Genomic DNA, 25,821 nt, shown 5'->3' on the forward strand with positions numbered 1-25,821 from the left:
AAAGTAAAAAGGTTAGTAGGAATATATATTCACCATCACACCACCACGAGGCTCCATCCATCCATCACTCACATTGTCATCATGAAAATCACCTCCGGAGCGTAAATTTCAATAACCCCTCATTAATGATAACGACTTCCTCCTTATATTTTTAACTGTCTCTCTCTCTCTCTCTCTCTATATATATATATATATCTATAAATCTATATATATCTAATTCGTGGATTTCAGCGTCAATTTTCAAACTTATACTCATCCCCGCGCTCTCTAACCCCACCACCCACACTCTCGCCCTTTTTCAACCCACACATTCACTCTCACCGATTACTTACTTACAGGTATACTATTTATATCTATACATTTATATCTGTATCTATACGTTTTTAATATCTATTTCATTTTGTATATAATCCGATCAATCTCAAATTCAATCAGATCTATAAACACTAGTATTCCTCGATTCTCTCAATATTTGTGTATTTTTAATTCATTTTGAGCTACTTACTGTTTATTAATTAACATGACTTTTTTAATTTTATATTCATGTTGAATAGATTATCTGATTATTGCGTCTGCGTTAAGCCGAAAAGTGATTTTTTGCATTTTCTAGATAGAAAAAAATAAACAGTTTTGAAAAAGCAGGTTGAGTTACAAGTATATATTTTGTGAATTGATCTTTGTTGTTTTAATATTAAGTATACTATACATGTATTGAACTATTGATTGTATTTGTAATGTGTTTTTGTTTTTTAGGTTTGAAAAAGATGGAATCCAAGGCAAAAAGAGGAATAAAAAAGAAAATGGACCTATAATAGATGTGTTGCATTTTTCAAATGAACAGTAGTAGTCTGTAAAGTTTTATTTAAGCACTTCCTTTTTTGCTTCTCTTTTATATTGTATCCTTCTGTGTATGTATATGAAAAATACAACTTTGAGAATATACTACTACTACTACCACTACATATAAACAGCCAAAGGAGTGTTTGTTTTACTTTAGCATGCTAGAGATATTGAATTTTTGAAATATGAAGAACAAACCTTGTGATTCTACTACTATTAATAATAAAAATAATAAGAATAATAATGGGGATGCAAGTGGTGAAGGTCAGAAGCAGAAAGAGAGGCATATTGTTTCTTGGTCTCAAGAGGTTGTTATTTTTCAACTTATATATATATATATATATATATATATATATATATATATATATATATATATATATATATTTTTGCTTTAGATATTGTTATTGTTGGTTAAAACCATCTCCGGGGTCGCCTGATGGTAAGGCGTCCTGAACGCCTTTAAAGAGACGAGTTCGAGACTCACTGGGTAAACATTTTGGGATGGCTAGGGGAAAAAAAACCACTAGGAAACGGCCATGGGAATAAGGATCAGAGCCAAAAGCTTTCCTTGGTAGCCTAAACAGGGAACCCTTTATGTTTACGTGTTTGATCGGTCATGATATTTTTATTTGGTTATTGATATCGGTTGTTTGTGATTCAGGAGGATGATATACTGAGAGAGCAAATCGGTATCCATGGAACCGACAAGTAAGTTTTTTTTGGTGTGAATTTGTGATATGGTTTGATGAGAATAAAGTTTTTTGAAAAAGCTCGGTAGTGATTATTGGATTAATAAGATTGATTGATGGATGGTATTGTGCAGTTGGGCTATTGTTGCTTCTAAGTTTAAGGATAAGACTACAAGGCAATGCAGAAGAAGGTAAACTATAAAGATTTTCTATATAAAAAAAGGAAAAGTATACCATGTGGTCATGCACTATTTGTACTTTATCTTGCAAGATCCTATTTTTTCGATACTTTTTTGCTGAACTTTGATTCGGGTAAATGACAATAACACAGATGGTTCACTTATTTGAATTCTGATTTCAAAAAAGGAGGATGGTCACAGGAGGAAGATATGCTCTTATGTGAGGTAGAGTTGTAAAAACTTATAATGCCCTTTTATTTTGCATGTTATCAATATGTTTGTTATGTTTTCATTTTACCAAAATTGATATTACTGTACATACGTGATATTTATCGTTTTGAATATGGTTGATGAGGTAAACTGATATCAGAAGATGGTTTTGCAGGCCCAGAAGATATTTGGCAACAGATGGACTGAAATAGCAAAAGTGGTTTCAGGCAGGTAAAGTCTAAATGATATTCTATTTGATTTTCAGTTCAAGTTGTGCATTGAAGAAAAACTTAAACACGATTAAACTTCCTCTGTTTTAATATAGGACGGACAATGCCGTTAAGAACCGATTCTCCACTTTGTGTAAGAAGAGAGCAAAGAATGAAGCGATGGCAAAAGAGAACCACACTTCTTACATCACAACAAACAACAAAAGGACCAGATTTCACATTGAACAAGATTCAGATAGAGTATTAGAAACTTCCATGCCTCCTTCCAAGATGAGGTATTTTTGATGCAGGCTTTCAGCCTTTCAGCCACCCATATCAAAGATCAAATTTTTTTTTTTTACATTAGTGCTACTGTATTATTTAGGAGGAAACATATCTCGGATTCGGCAGAAGAATTGACTGGGACCTTTAGAACGATTGATCAGCAACTGAGACCTCCATTTGCTGTACTTTTACATAACTGCCATAATGTCAACACCGTAGCCACTCAGCTTCCTTCCAAAAGTGAAGATGCGTCGAAAAATGGTAATTCACCATACAAGAAGCTTCATTGATGATACTATTTCAGAGTTGTAATTATATATCGTATATTAAGGGTTCATAGTAATATACACTTAAATTGTAATATAAATTGATTGGATAATTAAGACCTATCAAGTGTTATAAATTGATTAAAAGAAACTAAATGTAATGTGTTTGAAGGAACATTCCTCAAGAAAGACGATCCGAAGATCATTGCATTGCTACAACAAGCAGAACTTCTCAGCTCATTAGCACTAAAAGTAAATATGGAGAAAACAGATGAAAGTTATGAAAATGCTTGCAAGGTGACAACATCACTCATGACAGCCCTTTATTGTAACTATTTTGTCGTATCTTCTTTGAAAATGTATCGTGACTTCACATGGAGATGAAGGGCAGTCTAGTGCTTTAACCATATGGAAATTTGTTTCATAATGTAACCTTAGACATTCAATCATACTATATTCAGGCTGTCCAAGATTTTCTCAAGCAAACCAAAGAAAATGATGTGCTTGGATTCAACATATCTGATATGGATTTTCAGCTTGAGAATATCAAAGATCGGTTACAGGACATAAGAAATTGTGATGAAGGCAGCCAACAGTCATGGAGGTACTAAATAAGGGACATAGTTGTTATTTCACTTGACATGGTTAACCAGAATAACACACTCGAAATGTTTCAATTTGTGCAGACAGCCTGATTTATATCAGGGATCCCCAGACAGCTCTGAGTACAGTACTGGGTCAACTGCCCTCTCCCAAGTGATTGAAAAAATGGAACCACTTCCGGATAACATCGTTGATGGTAAAAATATGATGATACCCGACTCACCGACAAACCAAGGTAACTTTCTGTCAATGATTTTGTTATTATTTTGCATTCTTGATGATAAATTATAGTTCTATTTCTGTTTCAGATATTTTACCTTCTTGTGACGAATTTCACCTTGATATTGGATCTATATGTGCCTTGCCAAATTCAGAGTTCAACTCCCCACTTCAAGTAACTCCATTGTTCAGATCGATGGCTGCAGGGATTCCAAGCCCACAATTCTCAGAAAGTGTAAGTTTGTTTCAGCAGTTTTTTTTTCTATGTATCTATTCTTATTTAAAACAATACAATATCTTATAATGGTACTCACTTCATGCTATAAGACATGTTTTGACTTTGTTGAAACATAGAGAAGTACCAACCATTTTTTACAAGCCAACAGTAGAATCACAAAGTATTAAGGAAACTTTTTCAATTAGTCGAGATGCTTGTGTGCTTTTCTGTAAGCATTATAAGTTACGTATGTTCTAACTACTGTCACTATTTGGTAATAGTTGATCATCAGTGGTGGATTTCAACCATACTCTTGGGTACAGCCAGATGAATCACCAGGGTAGAGTCAATGGGTGGGTTGTAATATATTTCATCTGCAAGTGTGGTTTTCGTTTCTAAAGAAGATCGATGATCACAAATATAAAAATAAAAATAAAAACATCTCCATTCAACTCTAAAGTAATGACACGTACTTCCTCCCAAATACCATATTATGGTATATGGAATTTTTAAGACATAAGGTCATAAAAGATTCAAATTACTTGCTATTATCATATTATGGTCTTCGGGCAACCCGATAACTTATTTTTTTAAACCTGCTTAACTGATGACATAGTGTTCAGTTGCCATGCCATTTGGCATTTTTCATTGATGTGGAATCCATAAGGTGCATCATGTTCTGGTAATATGGTTACCAAAACACCATTTTGAAACCTAAAGTTTTAACTTTTTATGACTGTTTAAAATAATACGCTTACTAAAATGATTGTTTTGGAAAAGTACATAGCCAATGGCCTTAACTCTTTACTTTAGCCTTTAGGTGGGGTTTATGCTATAAAGTACCAAGGCACTTTCAGTTTTGTCTCAATTTAAGCAAGAAAACCCAAATGAAATCTACTAATATAGTCATTGAAAATGTTTTTGGGTTAATATCAACTTAACAGTTTAACTGGTAGCCGGTTGCCACAATGACTACACCAACACAAAAATTGAAACTTATATGACTACATTGGTATATTTGGGTTTATTACCTACTTTGAGACAAAACTAAATGCATGTTGCTATTCTGAAGCTTAAACCACAGATAACTTCTACGAATGAACTCATTATTTCTAGTGAAGAATTGCATAGATAATCTTTGACAAAAGAAAACTCAATGTAGCCAATGGTCATTTTGAACCTTGTTCATGATACTGACATACTGTCATCAACCTGTTGGCATTACATTTTTTTGGAAAACCTGAATTGGTAAATATGGACCATAGCCTAGTAAAATGGCATTTGCTTCTTACCAACTTGTTTGGGATATCTACACCTGAAAATAAAACAACATGATTGTTAAGTTTTTGATGGATCAGGGAAGAGTTCTTACATAATTTTTTTATTATTACTATTTTATTTTGAAAGGCAGAGTGGATAAATGACTAATACCCCAACTTTGGTCTGCCCACGCCGGGTTAGTGAGTGGTGATGCGGCATTCACTATAAAATGGTTAATTATAGTAGCATGATAAAATGGTTATGTGGCATGACAGGTGCCAAGTCAACATTTTACCAACTATAAGAAAGGTTACTTGCATACTTTGGTGATCAAATTATATGTTGTTACATCAAAAGATAAAATAGTAGTTCTGTTACATACAATGAAGACTTAGTGAAGATCCTTTATTTTTGCTCTAATAAACCCTATTGGTAGAGGAACTTTTTATAATGCTCCTGAGTAGCTTACATGGCGTTATGATTGTGGTTATGCACTTATACCATTACCAGTGATGCATACTTCTGAATCAATTGTTTAATTGCCTCATATTATAAATATGGATGCATCTGCGTTATTGATAAGGGTATTTCTTATAAATGTAATCCTTACTCTCAATTGCCTACAATTGTTAGGCCGAGCTAAGAGGCCGAGAGGACCTCAAATTCTTTTACCTATTTTATATTATCAATCAGAATAAGAATGTAGACATCATTTAGTTAAAATGTTAAAGATAGATTAACTAACATCTGCAGTTGGTTACTTCTATGTTTACTGACCAGATTTGCTTTCTTGATCATCTTTTTCAGGAAAGGAACTTCCTGCTAAAAACACTTGGAATGGAAACAACACCCCAAAAGCCAGGCACCCGAACCTCGCAACCTCCACCCTGTAAAAGGGCTCTTCTCCATTGCCTTTGAGCAAAACCCCATCCAGAGTTTTGAACGCATGTAGAGTTTTTTCTTCATAGGATTTGCAGTCATCTCAGCCTGATTTTTTTACCCAAAAAGGTTTGATCAAGATCTGCATCAACGCTAGAATGTTACGGTACGTTCTAGAACCACAAGTAGATCTAACATTGTGTTTTGTTGACTTGTATTGTTATTGTTTGTTCATTTTTGGAGGATTTTGAATACGGGTATTCAATAATTTTCCTCATAACCTATTTGGCCTCAAAATATGCCAAATCCTGCACAGAACATTATTTAATTTTTACAGAGTGTAATTATACATCGGCAACTCGCCACATATTTACAATATTACCCCCCAAATGGAAAAGAGGGGGATTAGTAGAAGCATAGAAGTGAGTATAGGAGGCTCAACCACCTTAGTTGGACTCCCATCCGTTTGTTTGTATTAGTGTGTTTAGAATAGAGGTTATGGTATAAGGTTTTGTGCTATTGTAATGTATAATATACAATGATTGGTTTTTAGAGAATGTGATTCTTGTGTGCACAAATTTATCTTTATGTTTGTTTTTCTTTCTTAACTTCCAAATATACCATTCCAAGACGATTGACAGAAAAAATCATGAATGCAAAGACAATGTACTACAGAAGGAGATCAAGAAACTTACTTGCAGATTATTATAAATTCATTCTTTCACCTTGCAGTGTGTGTGTGTGTGTGTGTGAAATTTGGTTAGAAATGGTGGTTCTGTGTTGTGGGGAAGGTGGGGATTGTAAGAGTATTTAACCTGGTCAGCACTGATGATGGTTAGAAAGAGCAAAAAGATGGTTGGGACTTATTCCAGGATTGAATTTGGTAAAACTTGAGGAATGCACTACTATTGTTGCATGATGTACGAGTTACTTTTGTGTTATTGGTTTAGAAATATATATTTAACAAAAAAGGTTTTGGTGAAAGTGGAAGAGAGAAGAGAGGGAAATCTGTACAAATTTTAAAAGCATGTTACAAATGGGGCATGCACTTTCTCTTTGTTTCTTTTGTTATTAAACAAAATTAACCATATGTTCATGATTAGTTCTTGGGTCCTTTTACATTAATGGACTACAGAATGCTAGTCACTCGTGCTGTGACCGGTTATACCTTGTGTTTCAATAAAGTTTCCTTCCAGCAAGTAAACCAAACGGGTATACGGATAAGCTTTTCCTGTTTAAAGAACAGAGGAGGGTTAATCGGTGAATCGGATATATGCGACCTTGCCGCGGTATCCCCGTGATCATTTTGGTAAGCCTTTCTTTCGTCATGCATAAAATGTTTATGCAGGGAGATTTGAACCTGATATCTTTTGTGTCCATTAATAGATCAAATTAGAATTAGGATATCAGAAGTCTTGACTAACCATGTCCATGTTTTGTCATGATCCTATATGACATTGTAAAGTTATTAATTTTTATATGTAATTTAATGCAAAAGTTACAGTATATGTTAAACATTGTTCCTCTACAAGAAGAGGCCGACAAGGGTCAATGATGGGAGAAAAAGAAATCCTTCAATAATCCAAAACAGAAGATATGGTAATTTGTTGACAAAAACTATTGACAATTTATGGTCATCCACCGAGTACTAAAAGACAAGTAATTATTAATTGAAAACCTTTTGCAAATGGAATTTGTTACAAGAAGACAATCGTATACAGGAACAAAGATTTGTTGCAATTTAATTTGGAAAATAAAAGTCATAAAGTTGATGGACATAGAAAGGTATTCTTTTAAGAGTACTGGGCATGGTGCTTGGCTTCATCCGGCTTCATCTCTGTTGCTCAGCAGTCATACCAGGTTCACGTTGATTTGTGTTCGATGTCGTAGGGCTAACTTAAACTCAACATGAATAGCTTACATGCTTATTCTTGTTAAATAGGGCCTAAGTCAACGCTTCGTCAGTTGCCTCATCGGTTGGCGCTCAAGTTTTGACATTGTTGGCATGACTTCTTCCGTTGCCTCATCAGTTTGCTATCATTCGGTAAAGCAAAGAGTGAAAAGCATGTGGAGTCCATTCAATATGTGTGTGTGTGAATAAAACAATGAAGGAAGTGAAGAGATATTGTTGGCTGTGTATTTCAGTTTAGAAGTACTGATGTGACAAAACTGATCGAAGGAAAGAAGAGGTGGTTGTTTGGGAGGTTTTTTGAATTTCAAAATACAGTAACAAAAAACCATTTCGTTTCTACGTATATACAAAGATAGAGAACTAATTGACAGCATTATATTAAGCTATTTTCAAACAAAAAATTCCAATTGGCTTTGCCTTTCTATTTTTCCTTTTGTTGGAATCGCCTTGACACATACTGACAATTATCTGAGATCATTCATCATTACAATATACAATAGACAATCAAGTTAATCTCTTTAAGAAACACTCAAGATGAACAATGGAAATATTATTGAACAAGTAGAACTTTTTATCAACTTGTAAAACTTACAAACCACTTCACTAGGACTTAAAACACATCTACATTCAAATTGTAGCCCCTCAAACTTAGGATTTCAACAGTCACTAGTAATATAACCTTCAAAGGGGCCATACCCGCCTCTTAGAGAGGGAAGTTCTTCACATGAACCTCGTGGATTCGCAGACCAAGGAATCGGTAACATGAAACTTCAGTAGAAAAAAGTTATCCAAGATACTGGCAGACTTGTATTCGGAAAGTTTTATAGAATGATTGCCACGAGCTTTGCCAAACTCCTTCAAGGGGATGTTAGTAATTTCTTATGGATTCTATCGTTTCATTGATTTCTGCTAAATAATGACCTAATGAATCTATAACTTCTAGCTATCAAAAAGGATTTACCTAAAAAGGGAAAGTTTTCGTCAAAATCAAAAGGCTTTCTTCTTCCTCTTCATTCTTTTTGATTTCTTCCGTTTAAGGTATATCTGATATGATAAACCGCTAAAGACCATTGCAACACTCCCCCATTGCTTTCTAGACAAGGGATTCCCACTAAGCAATGATGAAACCACAATGCTGACAAATTTGCGGGTGGTTGTAATTGTGGTGTTAGTTAAAGAACCAAATCGGCTAATGGTAAAAAATATGAAGTTTTGACCAATTGCGCCACATAAACAGTAGTATAATATATCCCAGGCTGCTTCAGGGTTGTCCCTGCAGAACTGAACTGCTTGGTACCCACTGGCTTGTGGCCAACCAAACATGAAAACTAAGTTGTAAATGGTACCCCATAAGTTCATTCCTAGCATCATATCCCATGCATTTGTTTTCGGGTACCTATAGCATCATAAATGCATTTTATCAAATTTACTGAATTACAAATGGTAGTATTTGTTGGATATTTTGTAAACAGTTTATTATTGATGCTAAATGGGTCAGAATTAATGGGTCGACTTGGGTTGTGTTTTATATTTGATGGGTAACACCTAAAAAAAAAAGTAGATAAAAGTGAAATGGGTCAAATGAATTAACCGTGTCACAAATTCTCCGAAAGTGTGTTTTACACATACAACCAACCATGACTTTCTCAGAAGTTCGTATCAAGATTGTAAGAACACAGTTTTTGTGATCATATTTGGAAACAGGATATCGTTAAAAAAGTTTTGGAGTCTTTTAGGATACAACAGTCTCTGTTCAACCCAGCTCGTTTTGCCCCATACAATAAATTACCCTGTCTGACCCGCCTGTTTCTCCAGTTACCCAAGAATCCCTGACCCCCCATTTTGCCACCTCTAACAAATGGAACTGTTAGAGCTTATTGACAGGGTACCTTGCCGAGATTGAATCTTGAGTGGCATTTGTGAAACCATCAAACACCAAGTTTAGAAAACAAAGTCCATATCCAAGTGGTGCATTTGGATTAGCCACCTTGTTTATGGTCTTGGAGTTAGTCTGAGCGAAATCAAGATATCATTTGGGTCAAAAACATAACGACGCTTGCAGATCTTATCAGAAAGGTTAGACAGAAACTAAATGGAAGTATGTCCTATACTATAACAAAAGTTCTCTTGAGTGAATTTATTCACCTTTGACAATGCAAAAATCGACACCCCGCCAGCAACAAGGAGGCTGCAAAGATACTCCCGATAACTGTATTTAATACCATAAACTAGTGTCCCCATCAGCATCACTGTGTACATATTTTTGTAGGAGGTGATTAAGATATGTAACCATGGTGATATATCTTATTTTAATGGCCAGTTGGATCACTAATGGGCCACTGGCCCAATCGATCATCTCCATTCCCCTGGTGGAGGACCCAAAGACCACCGACTGGAGAAAACACACCATAGGTGACAGAAAACCCTATGCCTCAACATGGAACCCCAATTTATTTATTTATTTTTGTCATATGTGGGACTTGAACGAAAGACCTTTCCATTATTGAAGTCATTGGGTACCTCACCTCAATCATTTGAACCGAGGGTCATTAGCATGGTGGTGTATCAATTAACTGACCACATTTGATACCAAAGTGTTAAATTAAAATAAATTATCAAATTATGTAATTGTTGTATTTTGGCTTTAGAATGCAAAACACCATTATAGTTGCAAACTTCCACATACCATAGAACAAAAACTTTAATATCGTAAACTTTGATACTTTTACCCGGATTTCATGGAATTGTTAAAAGCTATAAACAAATACAGTAGTTACATATATCGCTTACGTACTAGGAATCTTAATTTGGTGCAACTTTTACGGGTTAGGGGAGCAGGTAAAATTATGTAGTATCAACTTCAGAGTTGTTTGATAACAGAAGAAAACAAAAACCCATGTTTCAGTGGACCGGTTAAAACAATTAACCTATAATTATGCAATTGTGAACTTGATTAGTTTGATATTTTAATAAATAATCAAATGTTATAGAAGGTCATTTCAAATCAAAGCCAGAACTCACCAGGAATCATTTTTGATGATTTTGCCAAGACCTGCAAGTGATAATGAATAAGTGAGTACTGAGTACCGAAAGCAATTTACATTCTTATTTAAAGAAAAGCTATAAACCCTTGTAAAACAATAATCTGGAGTCCGGACTACACTCTGGGAAATACAAGGAAGCCAGAAAAATAGTTCATATATCACAAAGCTAATTCACAACAGTCTTACAGCTCGGTTCCACAACATGGTCTAATGAACAATAATGATTTTTGATGCTATAAACTTTTAACATACCTGAGCAGGATAACTAATATATTTTAGAGCTTCAATCCCCATAGCCGGTCCAATGGTATTGGTAATGCCAGCACTCCAATAACTCCGCCATGGAGCACGAGCAACCCTAGCCTTGCGCCAGATATTTATCACTATTCAATAACCATAAACGGTCAATACATTTGCTAACTAAAAGGGGCATCAAAAAAAGGGTAATGAACACAAAGAATACCCACTTATGAATGACCATTGTAGGCAAACAACACTTTGTGCCAAGTTTAAGAATGCCAAATGTTCAAACCTCTCCTTGTTTAGACCAAATCTCCTAGTAGACCTGGACATTAATAATGAAAATTGATATGAAGAAAGAATGCCAAATGTTCAAACTTTGTAGGAGCGGTTGCATACATAAACCGCTAACATCTCTTAAGATATCGCCTCCCATATATAAAGCACTTAATCATCACTATGAAACTTACACTATAAGTTTTAAGTTTAAGAGACCGGGGCATAGGCCCCAGAGCCAGAAAAAAGTTCCAAAAGGAGGCAAAACTAATGGTTCTAATTGCGTCAACCTACTTTTGGTTGTCATATGGGGCAAATTCCCGAAAATTTCATTATTCTACAAACAACTACATTTACACATCCAAAACTTTGTCTACCTAGACTGCCACCAAGCTGTCTCCGCCCCTGAAAATAGGATCATATATATTACGTGCGATAAATTAAAAAAAATATCACCTGATACATATTAATAGTAACATGCACACTTCCTTAAAGTCTAGTACTAGTTAAATTAATAATGGGCTAAATGCATCAATATATATTTAAGTTGTGATATTTTTTTGTTATATCCGATTACATGGTTACATCTCATCTTCACCATGTAACCGGTTTTTCATGATTTGACAGCCATATACATGTAACTTTGTAAGGCGTCACATCATATAACATATTAACATAAGCATTGCATGTTTTTATAGCACATTTTTGTCCCACATTATCATATATCATATACATATATGGATACATAATAACGATGATGATCCTCATGATCATATGTCATATAATAATAATAGTAAAAAAAAGAATTTAAAAGAAATGGAAAAAAAAAAAGGCGCCATACACAGTTTCTTGGAGAAGGCCTTGATAAATATAAGCCGACCAGATTCCAGTTATACAAAATGCCAGCTCCATCGCACGCCGTATTCCCACGCCGTGAATTCCCATCGGCGCGCCGAGCCACACCAACAGATTATTATATTATATAATCCGGCGTTATTCACAAATCAAAGATCAATAATTAATAAACGATCAATCAAATATTGTGTTTTTATTTTCTAATTTTTAATTACTTATTTATTACATAAATACATATATCTTTGTTTTGTAATATGTAAATTTACTTTTTATTTTTGTAATTTTAAGGTGGAGTGAGTGAGCCATGCTCTTGAAGCATCCTTTCTTGGCGTCGGTTATTTTGATTGGATAATCCATTAACCGTTACGTCCCTATTGCTTTAATTAGATTGGTGGGGGTGATACGTGTAACATGTTATAAAGTTTGATCGTCAAATGTTTAATTGTTGATATTAATTATTTTTTTTTCCCTTGATTTATAACACATCTTATTTAAAGTTTAAATGATTATTTAATTGATTTATTGATTATTTCTTTTTAGCTTAAGTCTTATAATAATTTTATCATAATAAATTTTTAAATTATCCACATATTATGCGAGAAGCTAATTATATTTATCCAAAATATAAGGTAAACTATTCCAAGTTACGAGTATGGCTAAATTATCTCATAATTTTTAAATATTACCGCAACTTAATATTATAACTTTTATTAATAAACCCGGGTTGAATCCGGGTTAATTAACTAGTTATTTATGTATATAGTACAACGATTCAAGTGACCCAAAAATAAAATAAAATTATAGAAAGTGTTATTTTGTGAGAATGGATTATACTTTGGTTTACTTTAACCCTATATAATTTTAACAAAGTAACCATTGTCATGGGTGGGTACCTCGGTAGAATATGAGGAGTTGGTAACATCTTCTTTAGTAGGTCTTGCCAAAATTAGGGAGAATTAAGCGTAAATAATCATTCATCTCCCATTCTTAAATTAGGGAAATAATAGTTGATAACCTACCTTCTACGTCACCGACATAAGAGTCACATTAAAAGTTATAAGTAATTGTCCACTACGTATTACTATTATTAGTTATACTTGACTCATAACTATACGATGTTGATGATGGTGGTAACACTGATGAGTGATGGTGGCCGCGACGAATGGTGGTGGTGATAGTGGTGAATACAACAAGTAAATATAAGTTATTAATGCAAAATTAATTAGTTAAAAAAATAATTTAGTTTTCTTAAAAGTTGGATGATAAATGATATAAATTATTTAATTAAAGATATTTTTAATAGACCAAATATATTAGGTAATCGGTGTGATAAATGCGAGAGACATATAAAGCAGATCAAACTTATAATTTGAAAAAAAAAAAGAAGATGTTGTTATTTATAATAATATAAATATAGTCAGTTTGTATGGCTAACAATTTCATGTTTACATTTTTGATAATATATACAGTTAAACAACGTTTTAAAGATACTAGAAGGGTACTCGCGCATGCAGCGACGGTAAAGGCGACGATGGGTGACGTTAATAATGGCAGCGTTGGTGGTGGTAATGATAGCGATGTGATTATTAATGTAAAAAATAGTGTAATTAATAGTTCATTTATGGGTCGAGAATTGTAAGTTATAAATAATTTCATTAAGGCTGTTAAAAGTTTATTAAATGGAATTGCAAGCAAAATTCATGTTTCAAAAAAAAGATAGATGTGTATTTTAAACGAGCATGGTACCCGTGCAATGCGGTGGTGGTGGTGGGGAAGACGATCTAATGGTGCCGGTGATGGTACTATTGGTGGTGGTGGCGGTGTCAAGTGGTGTAGATTGATATAATTGCAATAATAGAAATTTTTAGAAGATAAGGGCTTAAAGTATTAATTATTAAAAGGGAAAATGATTTATGATGTTAACATCATCTTTGTTGGATGATGTTGCTCTCACAAACTTACTTAAATCAATTTCTACACATGTCAAAAAGCCCCCCATGATTTTAATGGTTTGTGAGAGCAACACCATCCAACCAAAATAATGTTAACATCATCTAAGTTATCCCTTTATTAAAATAAAAGTTTTGTGTAGTTACGTAAAGAAAAAAAAACAAAAAAGTCCAAGGGCAAATAAGGTATTTCAAAGACATAAATATTTAATAAGGGGGTATTTGTTTTATTAGGGAGTAGAGATAGGTATAATGTGTGGGTTCAAAATGTGTTGATTGTAAAGAGTATTTTGGAATTTTTTTTATAAGTAGAAAGTTTAGAAGGAAAGGAGTAGTTTATTTTATAAAGAAGTGATATATTAGGGGCAATGGTGTATTCGGCAAAAAGCATTAGCTAAATCGGCAAATCGGCGACCCTATAGCACATGCATCGGCTTCTTTTGGCAAGTTTAATCGGAAAGTTTCGGCAAGCAACATCGGCTAGTTTTGGCCTATGCTAGTGAACGTTGGGCGTGTTGGGAAAAGTGATTTGACCTTTTTTTAAAAATTGACATATATATACACACACATATATAAATACCTCTTGTTTTCCTTCCTCTGTTTTCCGGCGACCAGCATTCCGGTGACACATCTGTTTTCGGCGAAAATAGGTAACTACTCCCTTGGTATCCTTCCTTCCTCTTTTTTTTCTTTTCAGCGAAAATGGTTGTCTTTTTTTCCGGTGATGCTTCCTTCTTTCTTTATCGTTTTCCAACGACACCTCCCTTTTCCGGTGCAAATAGACAACTAATCCCTTGCTATCCTTCCTTCCTCTTTTTCTTCTTTCCAGCTAATATGGCTGACCGCCGTTTTAAAAACAAAAGATATATATAGATGGAGAGAGACCGGAGAAAAAAAAGAAAAGAAGATAGATAGATAGAGAAGAAAGAAAGACAGTGGGGTCGGGGTAGCGGGGTTGGATTTATATATAGATAAATATAATATAATATAATATTATATATAGATATAGAACATGGATCCAATTGGTAAATCGACAAGATTTTTGTTATTATACCATCATTTTTGACAAGAATTGACTAATTATTGTCAAATCCATGTGGCGTTTTTTTATTGGGTGAAAATTTGTCAAAATTTGTTAAAGAGCCAAACCTTTAGCACTACATCTTTGCTCCTTAAGAATGTTTAAGGCTGGGAGTAGCTTGGGCATAAAAAAAATACTGAATTTTAATAGAGTATAAAGTATTATAAATAAAATTCTATTTTAGAAACATATAATCTCCTAACGTGTCTATATATTTTTTTTATACGACAAACGTAAGTTGCTAGCGGTTAGTTTTATCTGAGTAAGTAATTAAACACCAATCACCGAATATAAACTTGAAACCTACATAAAAGCAAAACCTCAACCCATAAACCACTTAAAGAAGAGCTCATTAGCTCTAAACTCATCTATCTATTAAAATCTTTTTAAATGTGGCCCTATCGTAATTCATTCGTAACATGTTGTTTTCATTATAACTTTCATATTCATATTTAATTATAGTATTAATTAAAGAATTTCACAAATCCATCAATAGATTGAATGGTACCCGTTATAGTGTTACTGATGCAACTAGGGCTCACATGTAGTCGAAAGAAACGAGTTTAAGTCTCAAAAATGTCCAAATAATGTGGATATTAAGTTAAGGTATTTTACCGGCATAAAATACTTACGGGATGAGATGATAAGAATCTAATATTCATGTTATATGTTAGCTAAGCTTTTTACCTTTTAGAAAAAAGTTAGCTAAGCTTTTTAAAAAGCAAAATAGCAAGTAAGTAAGCTTGAATCTTTGATATATGATAACACGAATTGAGACGTAATATAATAAAATACTAACTATTAGACCGAAAATTAATACTCATAATAATAATATAATAATAATAATAATAATAATAATAATAATAATATATAATAAAAAAGATAGGAGAGAGGGTATATGGTGTTAGAATGTGATTCTTCGACCAACTAGTTCACCTAAACAATATAATTAATAACTTTCCTAAACAGTACTTATTTATACTTATAAAGTTTCTTAATAAGTAATCACAAAATGTTTTCTCTAGTCTATAATACCTTGTAAAAGAAATGACATATTCTATATTAGGTAATTCTGTCTTTAAATTACCAGATTTGCCCTTGGACTTTTTTGTTTTTTTTTTTTGTGTAACTACCTAAAATCTCTAACAGGCCGTCTTCCCCATTACTACCGCCGCATTGCGCGGGTACCATGCTCATTCTATTTTATTCTTCCTGTAATTTTCTAAATTAAATAAGTTGTTTTTTTGTTTTTGTTTTAAGCTTGGGGTGGGGGTGGCAAAGTACATTCAACTTGTTTTATTCTTGAAAGGCAATTCATACCACTACAAATTCATACCACTACAAAAGTCTTTTTGATTTATTATATTGTACAAATCATTGAATCAAAGAATACATTTTGTTCATAAAGTAAAATACATCTACATTTTTGGCTTGGTGATATGTAAACAAATTGTAAATATTTATGATCTATGTATTAATGTTTGTAATAATGAGTTTCCTAAAAAAAGAAAATACGTTTTAAAAGAAAACATCTTTTTCTCAATATAATAACCTTTTATCTTAAAAATATGAGACTATGAGAAAAAATATATATAATAACTAAATAAAATTCATGTGAGAACTATTTTTATATATATATATATATATATATATATATATATATATATATATATATATAAACACCTTTAAAATAAAAACACATTGAGATTACTTAAAAACATTATTTAACCAACTCCACTTAAGTGAGTTGGCCAAGAGTATCTTCTAAATCCACTATGTGGGTCCCAGATGTGAGTTTTTCCGTCTCAGGTTCGAGTCTTCGGTTTCTCGTCTGAAGGTATTTTCCATGACCGAAAATTGCCTCCAGCACGTCTGAATCGAAACTAATTTTATTAAAAAACCTTAAAAACATCATTTTAAAGCATTAAAAGTGCATAAAAACTTTTATAGTGTATAATTAATTATCATTATTTAAGTGTTTAACAACACATTGATCCATCAAAGTAAAAAATATCACTTTTTTTGTTGGATGCATCCATTTTTATGAATATGCATCTATGATGGATGTACAAAATAAAAAACATAATTTTCTCGATTTTGACAGATTAATGTGTTGTTAAATACTTAAATAATAATTAGTTATACACTATATTAGTTTTATTAGTTTTATAAACTTTTAATGCATCAAAAAAAATTTAAATAGTGTTCTTATTTTAAGGTTTTTTTATTTGATTGGTCTCTATTTTCCTATTATACAACTATTTGTACACATGTAACGTATTTATATAAATAGTTTAATCAGAAAGGCCACATGCAGTCCTTGAGCATTAGCTCAATAGTTGAAATATCATCCCTTTATCCATGAGGTCTTAAGTTCAAGCCTTGAGGAGGACATAAGGAAGTTCCTTTATGAGGACTTGGCTTGGTTATACCCATGTTCAAGTCTGAGGGGGCAGGGTCCCTATTGATCGTCATGCCTTCGAGCGGATTAATAGGGGTTTTTCCCCCATCGGGTATTTGAAATAGACATTTCTACTTCGTAGGAGCTATATAGTGCGGACCCGGTTAAGACAACGTATGCTAGACCTTCCGCTGTCGAATCGCGACACAAAATTTCCAGCGAAATTCACCTTAAAAAAAAAAAAAAAAGAAGCCACATGCAGGCATGAGTCACCGGCAGGTAGGTCTACGCTAACGAGTCAACACAGGAACCGCCGCGGTATGCTCTTCATGTGCTTCATTCTATTTCTTATGCGTACGTGTTGACTTTTTTTATACTCTTCACATTTACTTCCTACTATTTAATTTGCTTCTTGACCCAATAGCTAGCTTTCATGCAGGTTATTTTATACCCTTTGTGAAGGGTGTAAAAATTTAGTTAATATTCATGCTTCGCTGTATATGTATCATTGTGTTTCTGAAATGTCATAGTAAATAGATAAAAAGAAAAACTAAACTAAATATGAATATTATTGAAAAGTTAATACAAGAGCCTAATGGTAAGTTTTAGACTTTAGGTAACTCTACGAGGGTTCGAATCTAACGATTATTGGGTGGCTTTTTCAAAAGTCTTGGTTTTATCTCATACATGCGTGGTTTGAGCTCCGAATACTGTCTAATTGGATATTACTGTGGTGACTTAAATGCTTACTACTAACCATTAGCTCAATGATAAAAATATGAAAAATAATAAATGAAGCTCTTAAGGATTTAGTTAATGTGTATAGAAAGATTATACCTATTTATATTAAAAGTCACTCATTTTGTGATAAATGTACCATTGATACATTTTAACAAAATCATTAAGACTTTGTTTAACAAAACTCAATTATTATTGAGATTTAATTTAATTTATAGAAAAGCAAAAGTTAAGACAAGAGATGTTTTTGCCTTTAGTGAATAGTGTTTTTGTATAGGATTATAGGAAGAACTGAAGATACGAGGACAGAAATGGAAAGCCAAGATATAGTCATAAGTGATTGTTGGAGAAATAACTGATAATTAACGCGAACTCTTTTATCGGCTTTTTTCGACTCATCTGAGGTCAACATGTTAATAATCTTTTAAACCGAATAAACCTACATTGATTTGGAAACTTTAGCCCCGGTATCACAATTAGATATCTATCGACCCATCCCGTTCAAACATACAGTAGGTTTATTCCAATATGAAATATATAGATGAACATTGACATTGTTTAACTTTTTAAGCTCGAAATACATAAAAACTCAGTACATATATCATCTTGATCGAGCGAGCCATTTTTTCAAGATCAAACAAACTTTAAAACAATATTGTTTTAAAATAATCCAGTACATATATCATCTTGAGATAATTAATTATCTCAATATCTGCAAAGCAAACTTTTAAAATAATCTAAAATCTAAAACTGACCCGAGCATTTCGTTCTTAAACATGATAATTAACTTTTGGGGTCTACTATACTTTTCATTAAACTATATATATAGATGATTATGGTTAACTTGCATTAAAATTAAATATGGTTGGAACTTATTTTTAAAGGACGGATAACAGGATAAATTCTAGAGAAATTATCACAAATCGTCCATGTGGTTTGCTCGATTTGCATTTTCATCATTCTGTTTTTTAATATCATTAGCTGTCCTTCTTTTCATTTTCATTACCAACCATCACTAATACTAATTGTCATTAGTTTTGCTCCATTAAACTCCTCATGTGCAATGCACATGAGGGTATAATCGTCAAGTTCATATCCACATGGACTATTTGTAATAAAAACACTGGATTAAAAAAAATCTTTGTATTCCTTCTCCCACACAGCTCCGACAACCATTCCTGACCGGCCGGCCACCGCTGGAAAAGTTCGTTGGAAACCAAGAACCACCATCCCACTATGGTTACCAAAACAGTGACAAAATTCGACGATTTCAGTCCCGAAAATATTGACAAAACAGTGATGGTTCACGGTGGTGAAAAGAGGTGGTAAATGACGGTTCGAACCAAAAATGAAGAGAAAAACATAATAATCGAGCATGTTCAGATCTATAACAACCTGTATTAAAGCTTGAACGCCTTTTCTCCTTTCTAGACCGTTGTTAGGTGGTGGTAGTCTGGTGGTGCGTGGCTGTGTGAGAGAGAAATATAAGAAAAAAAAGAGAGAAAAGATTAGGGTTTTTTTAGAGAGAGAGAGGTGGAATGGGTTTGTTTAGAAGATCGTTACTTACGTTTCATACTTTCCTGGGATGTTATGGAGTCGTGTATTGGTGGCTGGAAAATGAAACAGCAACAACAACGACGATAAAATGGCGGAGCAGCAGCGGCGGCGACGGTTCTATGGTTGTGATTAAGTAATTAAGGCTTAGGGTTAAAGATGAAACCCTAAATGTTGTTGGTGATGATGGCCGGAGTTTTTTATGCTGAAAAAGAGCGGCGGTAGGAGGCTGTGAGGGTGACCGGAAGTTTGACTGATGGTAGGAGTGAGAGAGGGAGGAAAATGATGAGTTTTTGTCTTTTATTATAAATAGTCCCCTAAAGCTGCTTTATTACAAATAGTCTCTATGGTTACAAACTGGATGAAAATGCCCTCATGTGCACTGCACATGAGGGGTTTAACGAATGAAAACTAACGGTTGTAAGTGGCAGGGACGACTACTAATGAAAATGAAAAGTACAAGGACACATAATGATAAAAAAAAAACACAAAGTTCAAAATACGAATTGAGCAAACCACATAGACGATTTATGACAATTTCTCTAAATTCTATCGATTTTACACATACTAATAAAATTAAATGAAAAGAAAAAGGTTCACTTAAATGTCATGTCGATATGAGAAACGCCTCCTTCAATTCTGAACCGTGTGAGTAACGTATAATTACACCCTTATGAAAACTCTAATATTTAATAAAATATATTCATTGGTAATGGTAAATCTACAATTTATTTAATAAAATGTCACTGTAATCCAAGATACATACTCTTCGAAAAAATCCAAAACAAGTTGTTAAAATTCATTCTGAACCGACTGAATTAAGTGAGTAAAATATCCTTATCTTTTCTTCTAACAATTATATGAAAATACAGATCATAGAACAAGCCATGTTGGCTTTAGAATCTCCAACACAACATGTCTACATCTTCCCACCTCACTATTCCATCATTCTTCCTAAGAAGTTTTTTACTTTCCAATCATTTGCCATTTCTTTGTTGATCAAAACCAAACTTTCATGCAAAAAAGTTTCAATCTTTTCCATACCCTTGTGTTAAATCATTTGTAACTAAAAGAACCATAACATAACTCCTTATTCTTAAAGTCCATTATTATATCCTGACTCATCTTCATAAACATTAAAGTCCCTCATTCTTACACATGTTCACTTGCATTAACTTCTGCATTCATTTCACAAATCTCTAAAAGGGGTCCAAACCATACAAATCAAGATTCATGATTTCATGGATTTAAAGTTTTAAGATTTGTGTTTCATTTGACGAAAGCAAGTATGCAAGAAAACTTCATAGTTTTAGCTATATTATCCTTCATTTTATTACTACCATGTTCTATAGCACAGCTAAATTCAGGTGATTCAAGAATCTTGTTTCAAGTCCAACAAAAACTTGAGTATCCACAAGCTTTACAAGGATGGTCTAATTGGACAAACTTTTGTTTTCTTCCATCAACTCCAAATCTTGTGATAGTTTGTTCAGGTAATCATATCACTGAACTTACTATTGTTGGAAACAAAACAAGTCCAAAACTTTCTGCAAGTTTTTCCCTTGATTCTTTCTTTACTGTCCTTACAAAGCTTTCAACTTTGAAGAAGTTGACTCTTGTGTCTCTAGGCTTATGGGGTCCATTGCCACCTAAGGTTGATAGGTTTTGGTCACTTGAAGTTATGAACTTTAGCTCAAATTTCATTAGTGGTGAAATCCCAGCTTCTGTTTCAACAATCAAGAATTTGACCATTTTCGATATGTCAAATAATTTGTTGAATGGAAGTGTGTTAGATCTAAAAGGGTTACAAAATATTGAAATACTTGATTTGGGTAGTAACCATTTAGGGCCTAAGTATCCTTCTTTAAGTTACAATCTTGTGTCAATTACATTAAGAAACAATTCCTTTAGGAATCAAATCCCAACAGATTTTGTGAAGTTTGTTCATCTTGAAAGACTTGATCTTTCTTTGAATAAACTCGTGGGTCCTGTTCCTTTGGTTTTGTTTTCACTCTCTTCGATTAAGTATATCAATTTAGCCAACAATCAATTCAGTGGAGCAATGCTTACAAACTTAACATGTAGCACTAAGCTAGGATTTGTTGATGTTTCTAATAACCTTTTGATTGGAAAATTACCATCTTGTATCGGGTCAAACACTCCAAACAGAACGGTTATTAGCACGTGGAATTGTTTAACGAATTCTACCTCAAAGTATCAACATCCTAAGAAGTTCTGTCAGAAAGAAGCAATAGCAGTAATGCCTACAAAAAAGAGGGGTGAAAGCAAGAAAGAGGAGAATACTGTAAAGCTTGGACTTGTTCTTGGTATCATTGGGGGTATAGTGGGAGTTGCAGGTTTGATTGGGTTGCTAATATTGGGTATTTATAGAAGAAGAGAGGCGAAACGGGTGAAAGAATACAGATCTGATAGCTTTGCTTTCGACAAAAATGCAGCTCGTGCTCCTTCATCGATAGCCAAAGATGGTATAAACTCTTTTTGATTAATTTCACATGCTATTCTGGTTACTTGGGTTCAAACCAGATAAACTTAGTATGAGTCAAAAATGGTCTGGGTCAGGTCAATATGACTCGTAAGGCCGTAACATTTTTGCATATTTACTTGATGCCTGTGACCTCTAGACCACCTTGGTGGTGGCTGTAATATATAACCAATGCATTACATAAAGTTAACCAACTTCATTTTGCTTTTTGTGTTTGGGGTAACTATTATCTTTCCAGAAATACTCTTAGACTTTTCAAAACGCTTGAGGAAAAATAACTCAAACTTTCAATATGACCTGTAAGTCTGTAACATTTTTGCACATTTACTTCATGCATGTGACCAGTAGGCCACCTAGGCAAGGGCGGTACTAGAGGGGGCCAAGAGCGGCCAATGCCCCCTCAAAATTTAGATTTTGTCATGCATTTTTAAATTTTTCATGGATATTTAAATTTTTTCTATAGATTTTATCATTCTGTCGCCTTTTGAATTTGTTTTTCATAGATACTTTAAATTTGTCCCCTTTGAGATATTTTTGTGGTACCGCTTCTCCCTGGGTGGTGACTATTATATATAACCAATGCATTACATATAGTTAAACAACTTCATTTTGCTTTTTCTATGTTTAATTTAAATTTTTTCTTTCCAGAAATACTCTTTTGACTTTTCAAAAAATTTAAGGAAAAAGGTTTTACTTTCAAATACTTCTATTTAAGATATTAATTCGTACTGTTGATTACCATACTATGAGATAATCTGTTGTATATTATTTATTGGGGTTTGTTAAATACAGCCCTAAGGGCTGTGTTTAAGGTGCATAAATTGTTTATACATTTACCATGAAAATCAAGAGGCAGACTTTTAATATGGAATGTACAAGTTTTTTTATGCACATTAAATACAGCCCTTAGGGCTGTATTTAGCATTTCCTTATTTATTAAATAACTTCAGGGGGTGCTGATAATTTTTATACATTTGGCTGACTTTCGAGTTATATATATATATGCAAATAGACACATTTTACCAACGAAAATACAGTTTCTACAGGGCGTAGACCGCAAACTATGAGAACTGCTGCACTAGGCCTACCACCATATACCGTATTCACACTTGAAGAAATCGAAGAAGCAACAAACAACTTTGATTCTATGAATTTGGTGGGAGAAGGATCTCAAGCACAAGTAAACACCTAAATTCTTGTGTTTCTTTTAATCAATCTGATCTGATTCAACTAATTCTTTTTGAGCTTATTTTTTATATTTCCTTTCTGTTTGTAGCTTTACAAGGGGTGGTTAAAGGATGGTACGACCGTCCTTATCAAATGTTTGAAGTTAAAACAAAAGCATTCAGCACAAACCGTGCAACAACATATAGACGTGATCTCTAAGCTCAGACATCGGCATCTAGTGAGCGTTCTTGGTCACTGTATCGTCTCATACGTGGATCATCCCAACTCAGGAAGCACTGTCTTTGTTGTTCTTGAAAACGTTTCAAATGGGTCATTGAGAGATCATCTTACAGGTATAGTCTACTAATATACTTAATAAACATTCTCTCTTACTACATGTGGTAAATTGGGTGGGTTGGGTAAAGTTCAAAACAAGTCGTTTTTAGTCTTTATTGAAAGGGCCGAATCTGGTTTGGGTTGCAGGATTTTGTCTAAATAGCTGGTACGTAATTCAATTTGTGATCAAAATAACAATATTATTCTGATAATCATCGAAAAGTTGATTATAAAGATAGTAACTTTCTGTTATAAGGTTAACTATTTCTTACTGATAATGGTGTATGTTTATAGATTGGAGAAAGAAAGAAATTTTGAAATGGCCACACAGAATGGGAATCACTATGGGAATTGCGAGAGGAATTCAGTTCTTACACACTGGAACTCAACAAGGAATTTTTGGCAATGATTTGAAGATTCATAGCATTCTTTTGGATGATAATCTTATTGCGAAGATTAGTAGTTACAATATTTCATTACCATCAAAGGTAAATTCTTGAAACTTAAATCACATTGATCCATCAAACATAAGTTAACATCAAGATTGTCTAATTTTCTAACAGCAGGCAGGTTCAGAGAGTCCTCTAAACAGCCATGACGCCTCCCCAGTTTCTCACAGGTATAAAATACATTTTTGGACACTCTTCAGTTCTTATATATGAAAGTAATGGAACTATGGCTTTGGACCCTAAAAAATCTCTAATATATCCATAGAGATAGAACTGTCTACTCGTTTACTTATCAACGGACTATTTGGTAAGATAAAAAAAGACTAATCAGATAACTTGGCTGAAAGTAAACGGGTCAAATGGGTTGAAAGTTGCCCAAAGTCCTTCTTAATGTATACGACCTCCTAAAATGTTTTATTAAATGAAAATTTAGATTGTCATTGGAAATGTATTGTATTTTAGTAATCTTAATAAACATATTAAATTAATTTTTTTCTAAAATGGATAAAAGGTGTGTGTTGGTGGTCTACTGGTCTCCCACCCTATATCACCCTGCCTGTTTTGCTTGTACTAAAGATGACCCGTCTCAATACAAACTTGTTGCCCAACCCACGGTACCCACCCACCCCACCCGCCCATTTTGCCACATTACACATCTGCTTGAATAGTAGGATACCCTAATATGTAAATTCTCACCTCACAGGCTTATAAATCCAGAAAAAGACGACATATATCAATTTGGAGTCATCATCCTGCAACTCATTACAGGGAAACCAGTAAACTCGGAGGATGAGATAACCGAGCTCAAGAACCAGGTAAATTCATCAACATATAATATTGATCTCTCTTTATCAATTAAACCTATATAACTCCTTTATTACTAACCGGCTTTGCAAATTTTCAGCTAGAGATTGGTTTATCCGAGTCACCAACCAGACTCAAAGAGGCAGCAGATTCATCAATCAGGGGAACTTATGCTTACGAATCCATGAAAACTGCTGTCCAGATAGCACTCAATTGTCTTAATGAAGATGTGAGTGTGCGTCCATCGATTGAAGATGTCCTTTGGAACATGCAATATTCTGTTCAAGTTCAAGAAGGCTGGAATAGCAGTGGTAACCTCAGTACAAAATTGTAAAGATGTTCAGTTCGATATCATTTGGGAACTTGATTCACTTTCTCTGTGGAAAAAGCTTAAATATCGGGTTTAGTTTTGGTACATTATGTAGGGAATGGGCATGGAATAATGATTTTTCATAAGATATTATAATCTTCAGAGTTGTTATCCAAATTAATACGTTGGAGTCAATCCAAATTTGCAATTAAACAATGTCAATTTAAATTTGTTACATAAAAGCAATACCCTCGCATAATGTTACTCAAGTCTCAAACACTTGCAGGGGTATGAACTCCCTAGTTTAAAAGATTTTGACTTTCTGAAGTAAACTTCAGATATCTTT

The 25,821-nt window shown here is 33.6% G+C and overlaps 3 protein-coding genes across 6 annotated transcripts; 2 read left to right on the top strand and 1 right to left on the bottom strand.

Moving 5' to 3' along the window:
* The first annotated feature begins 230 nt into the window (after nt 1-230).
* On the top strand, nt 231-6,430 carry LOC122595773 (transcription factor MYB124). Its single transcript, XM_043768210.1, has 13 exons — nt 231-338; nt 754-1,148; nt 1,502-1,548; nt 1,664-1,720; nt 1,861-1,933; nt 2,094-2,149; nt 2,244-2,423; nt 2,513-2,673; nt 2,851-2,975; nt 3,140-3,282; nt 3,365-3,516; nt 3,590-3,735; nt 5,785-6,430. Exons 2-13 carry the CDS (start codon nt 1,026-1,028, stop codon nt 5,893-5,895), a joined length of 1,374 nt encoding a protein of 457 aa, XP_043624145.1. The 5' UTR covers nt 231-338; nt 754-1,025; the 3' UTR covers nt 5,896-6,430.
* Nucleotides 6,431-8,270: 1,840 nt separating this feature from the next.
* LOC122598142 (UDP-galactose/UDP-glucose transporter 3-like) lies at nt 8,271-12,365 on the bottom strand. Its single transcript, XM_043770743.1, has 7 exons — nt 12,170-12,365; nt 11,280-11,377; nt 11,065-11,195; nt 10,790-10,820; nt 9,914-10,017; nt 9,658-9,779; nt 8,271-9,164 (listed from the first exon to the last, which is right to left on the bottom strand). The coding sequence occupies exons 1-7, from the start codon at nt 12,271-12,273 to the stop codon at nt 8,756-8,758; spliced, it is 999 nt and encodes a 332-aa protein (XP_043626678.1). The 5' UTR covers nt 12,274-12,365; the 3' UTR covers nt 8,271-8,755.
* An 8,542-nt stretch (nt 12,366-20,907) lies between these two features.
* LOC122597849 (probable LRR receptor-like serine/threonine-protein kinase At1g14390) lies at nt 20,908-25,717 on the top strand. Of its 4 annotated transcripts, none has more exons than XM_043770424.1 (7): nt 20,908-22,392; nt 23,456-23,589; nt 23,686-23,929; nt 24,207-24,400; nt 24,479-24,531; nt 25,065-25,176; nt 25,266-25,717. In XM_043770424.1, exons 1-7 carry the CDS (start codon nt 21,195-21,197, stop codon nt 25,497-25,499), a joined length of 2,169 nt encoding a protein of 722 aa, XP_043626359.1. In that variant the 5' UTR covers nt 20,908-21,194; the 3' UTR covers nt 25,500-25,717. The 4 variants fall into 4 exon arrangements, with proteins under 4 accessions (XP_043626359.1, XP_043626356.1, XP_043626357.1 ...); XM_043770421.1 differs by having other exon boundaries at nt 20,932-22,392; nt 23,447-23,589; nt 24,476-24,531; XM_043770422.1 differs by having other exon boundaries at nt 20,932-22,392; nt 23,447-23,589.
* Nucleotides 25,718-25,821: the final 104 nt, after the last annotated feature.

The sequence above is a fragment of the Erigeron canadensis genome, chromosome 4 (genome assembly GCF_010389155.1).
Source record: "Erigeron canadensis isolate Cc75 chromosome 4, C_canadensis_v1, whole genome shotgun sequence".
NCBI lineage: Eukaryota > Viridiplantae > Streptophyta > Magnoliopsida > Asterales > Asteraceae > Erigeron > Erigeron canadensis.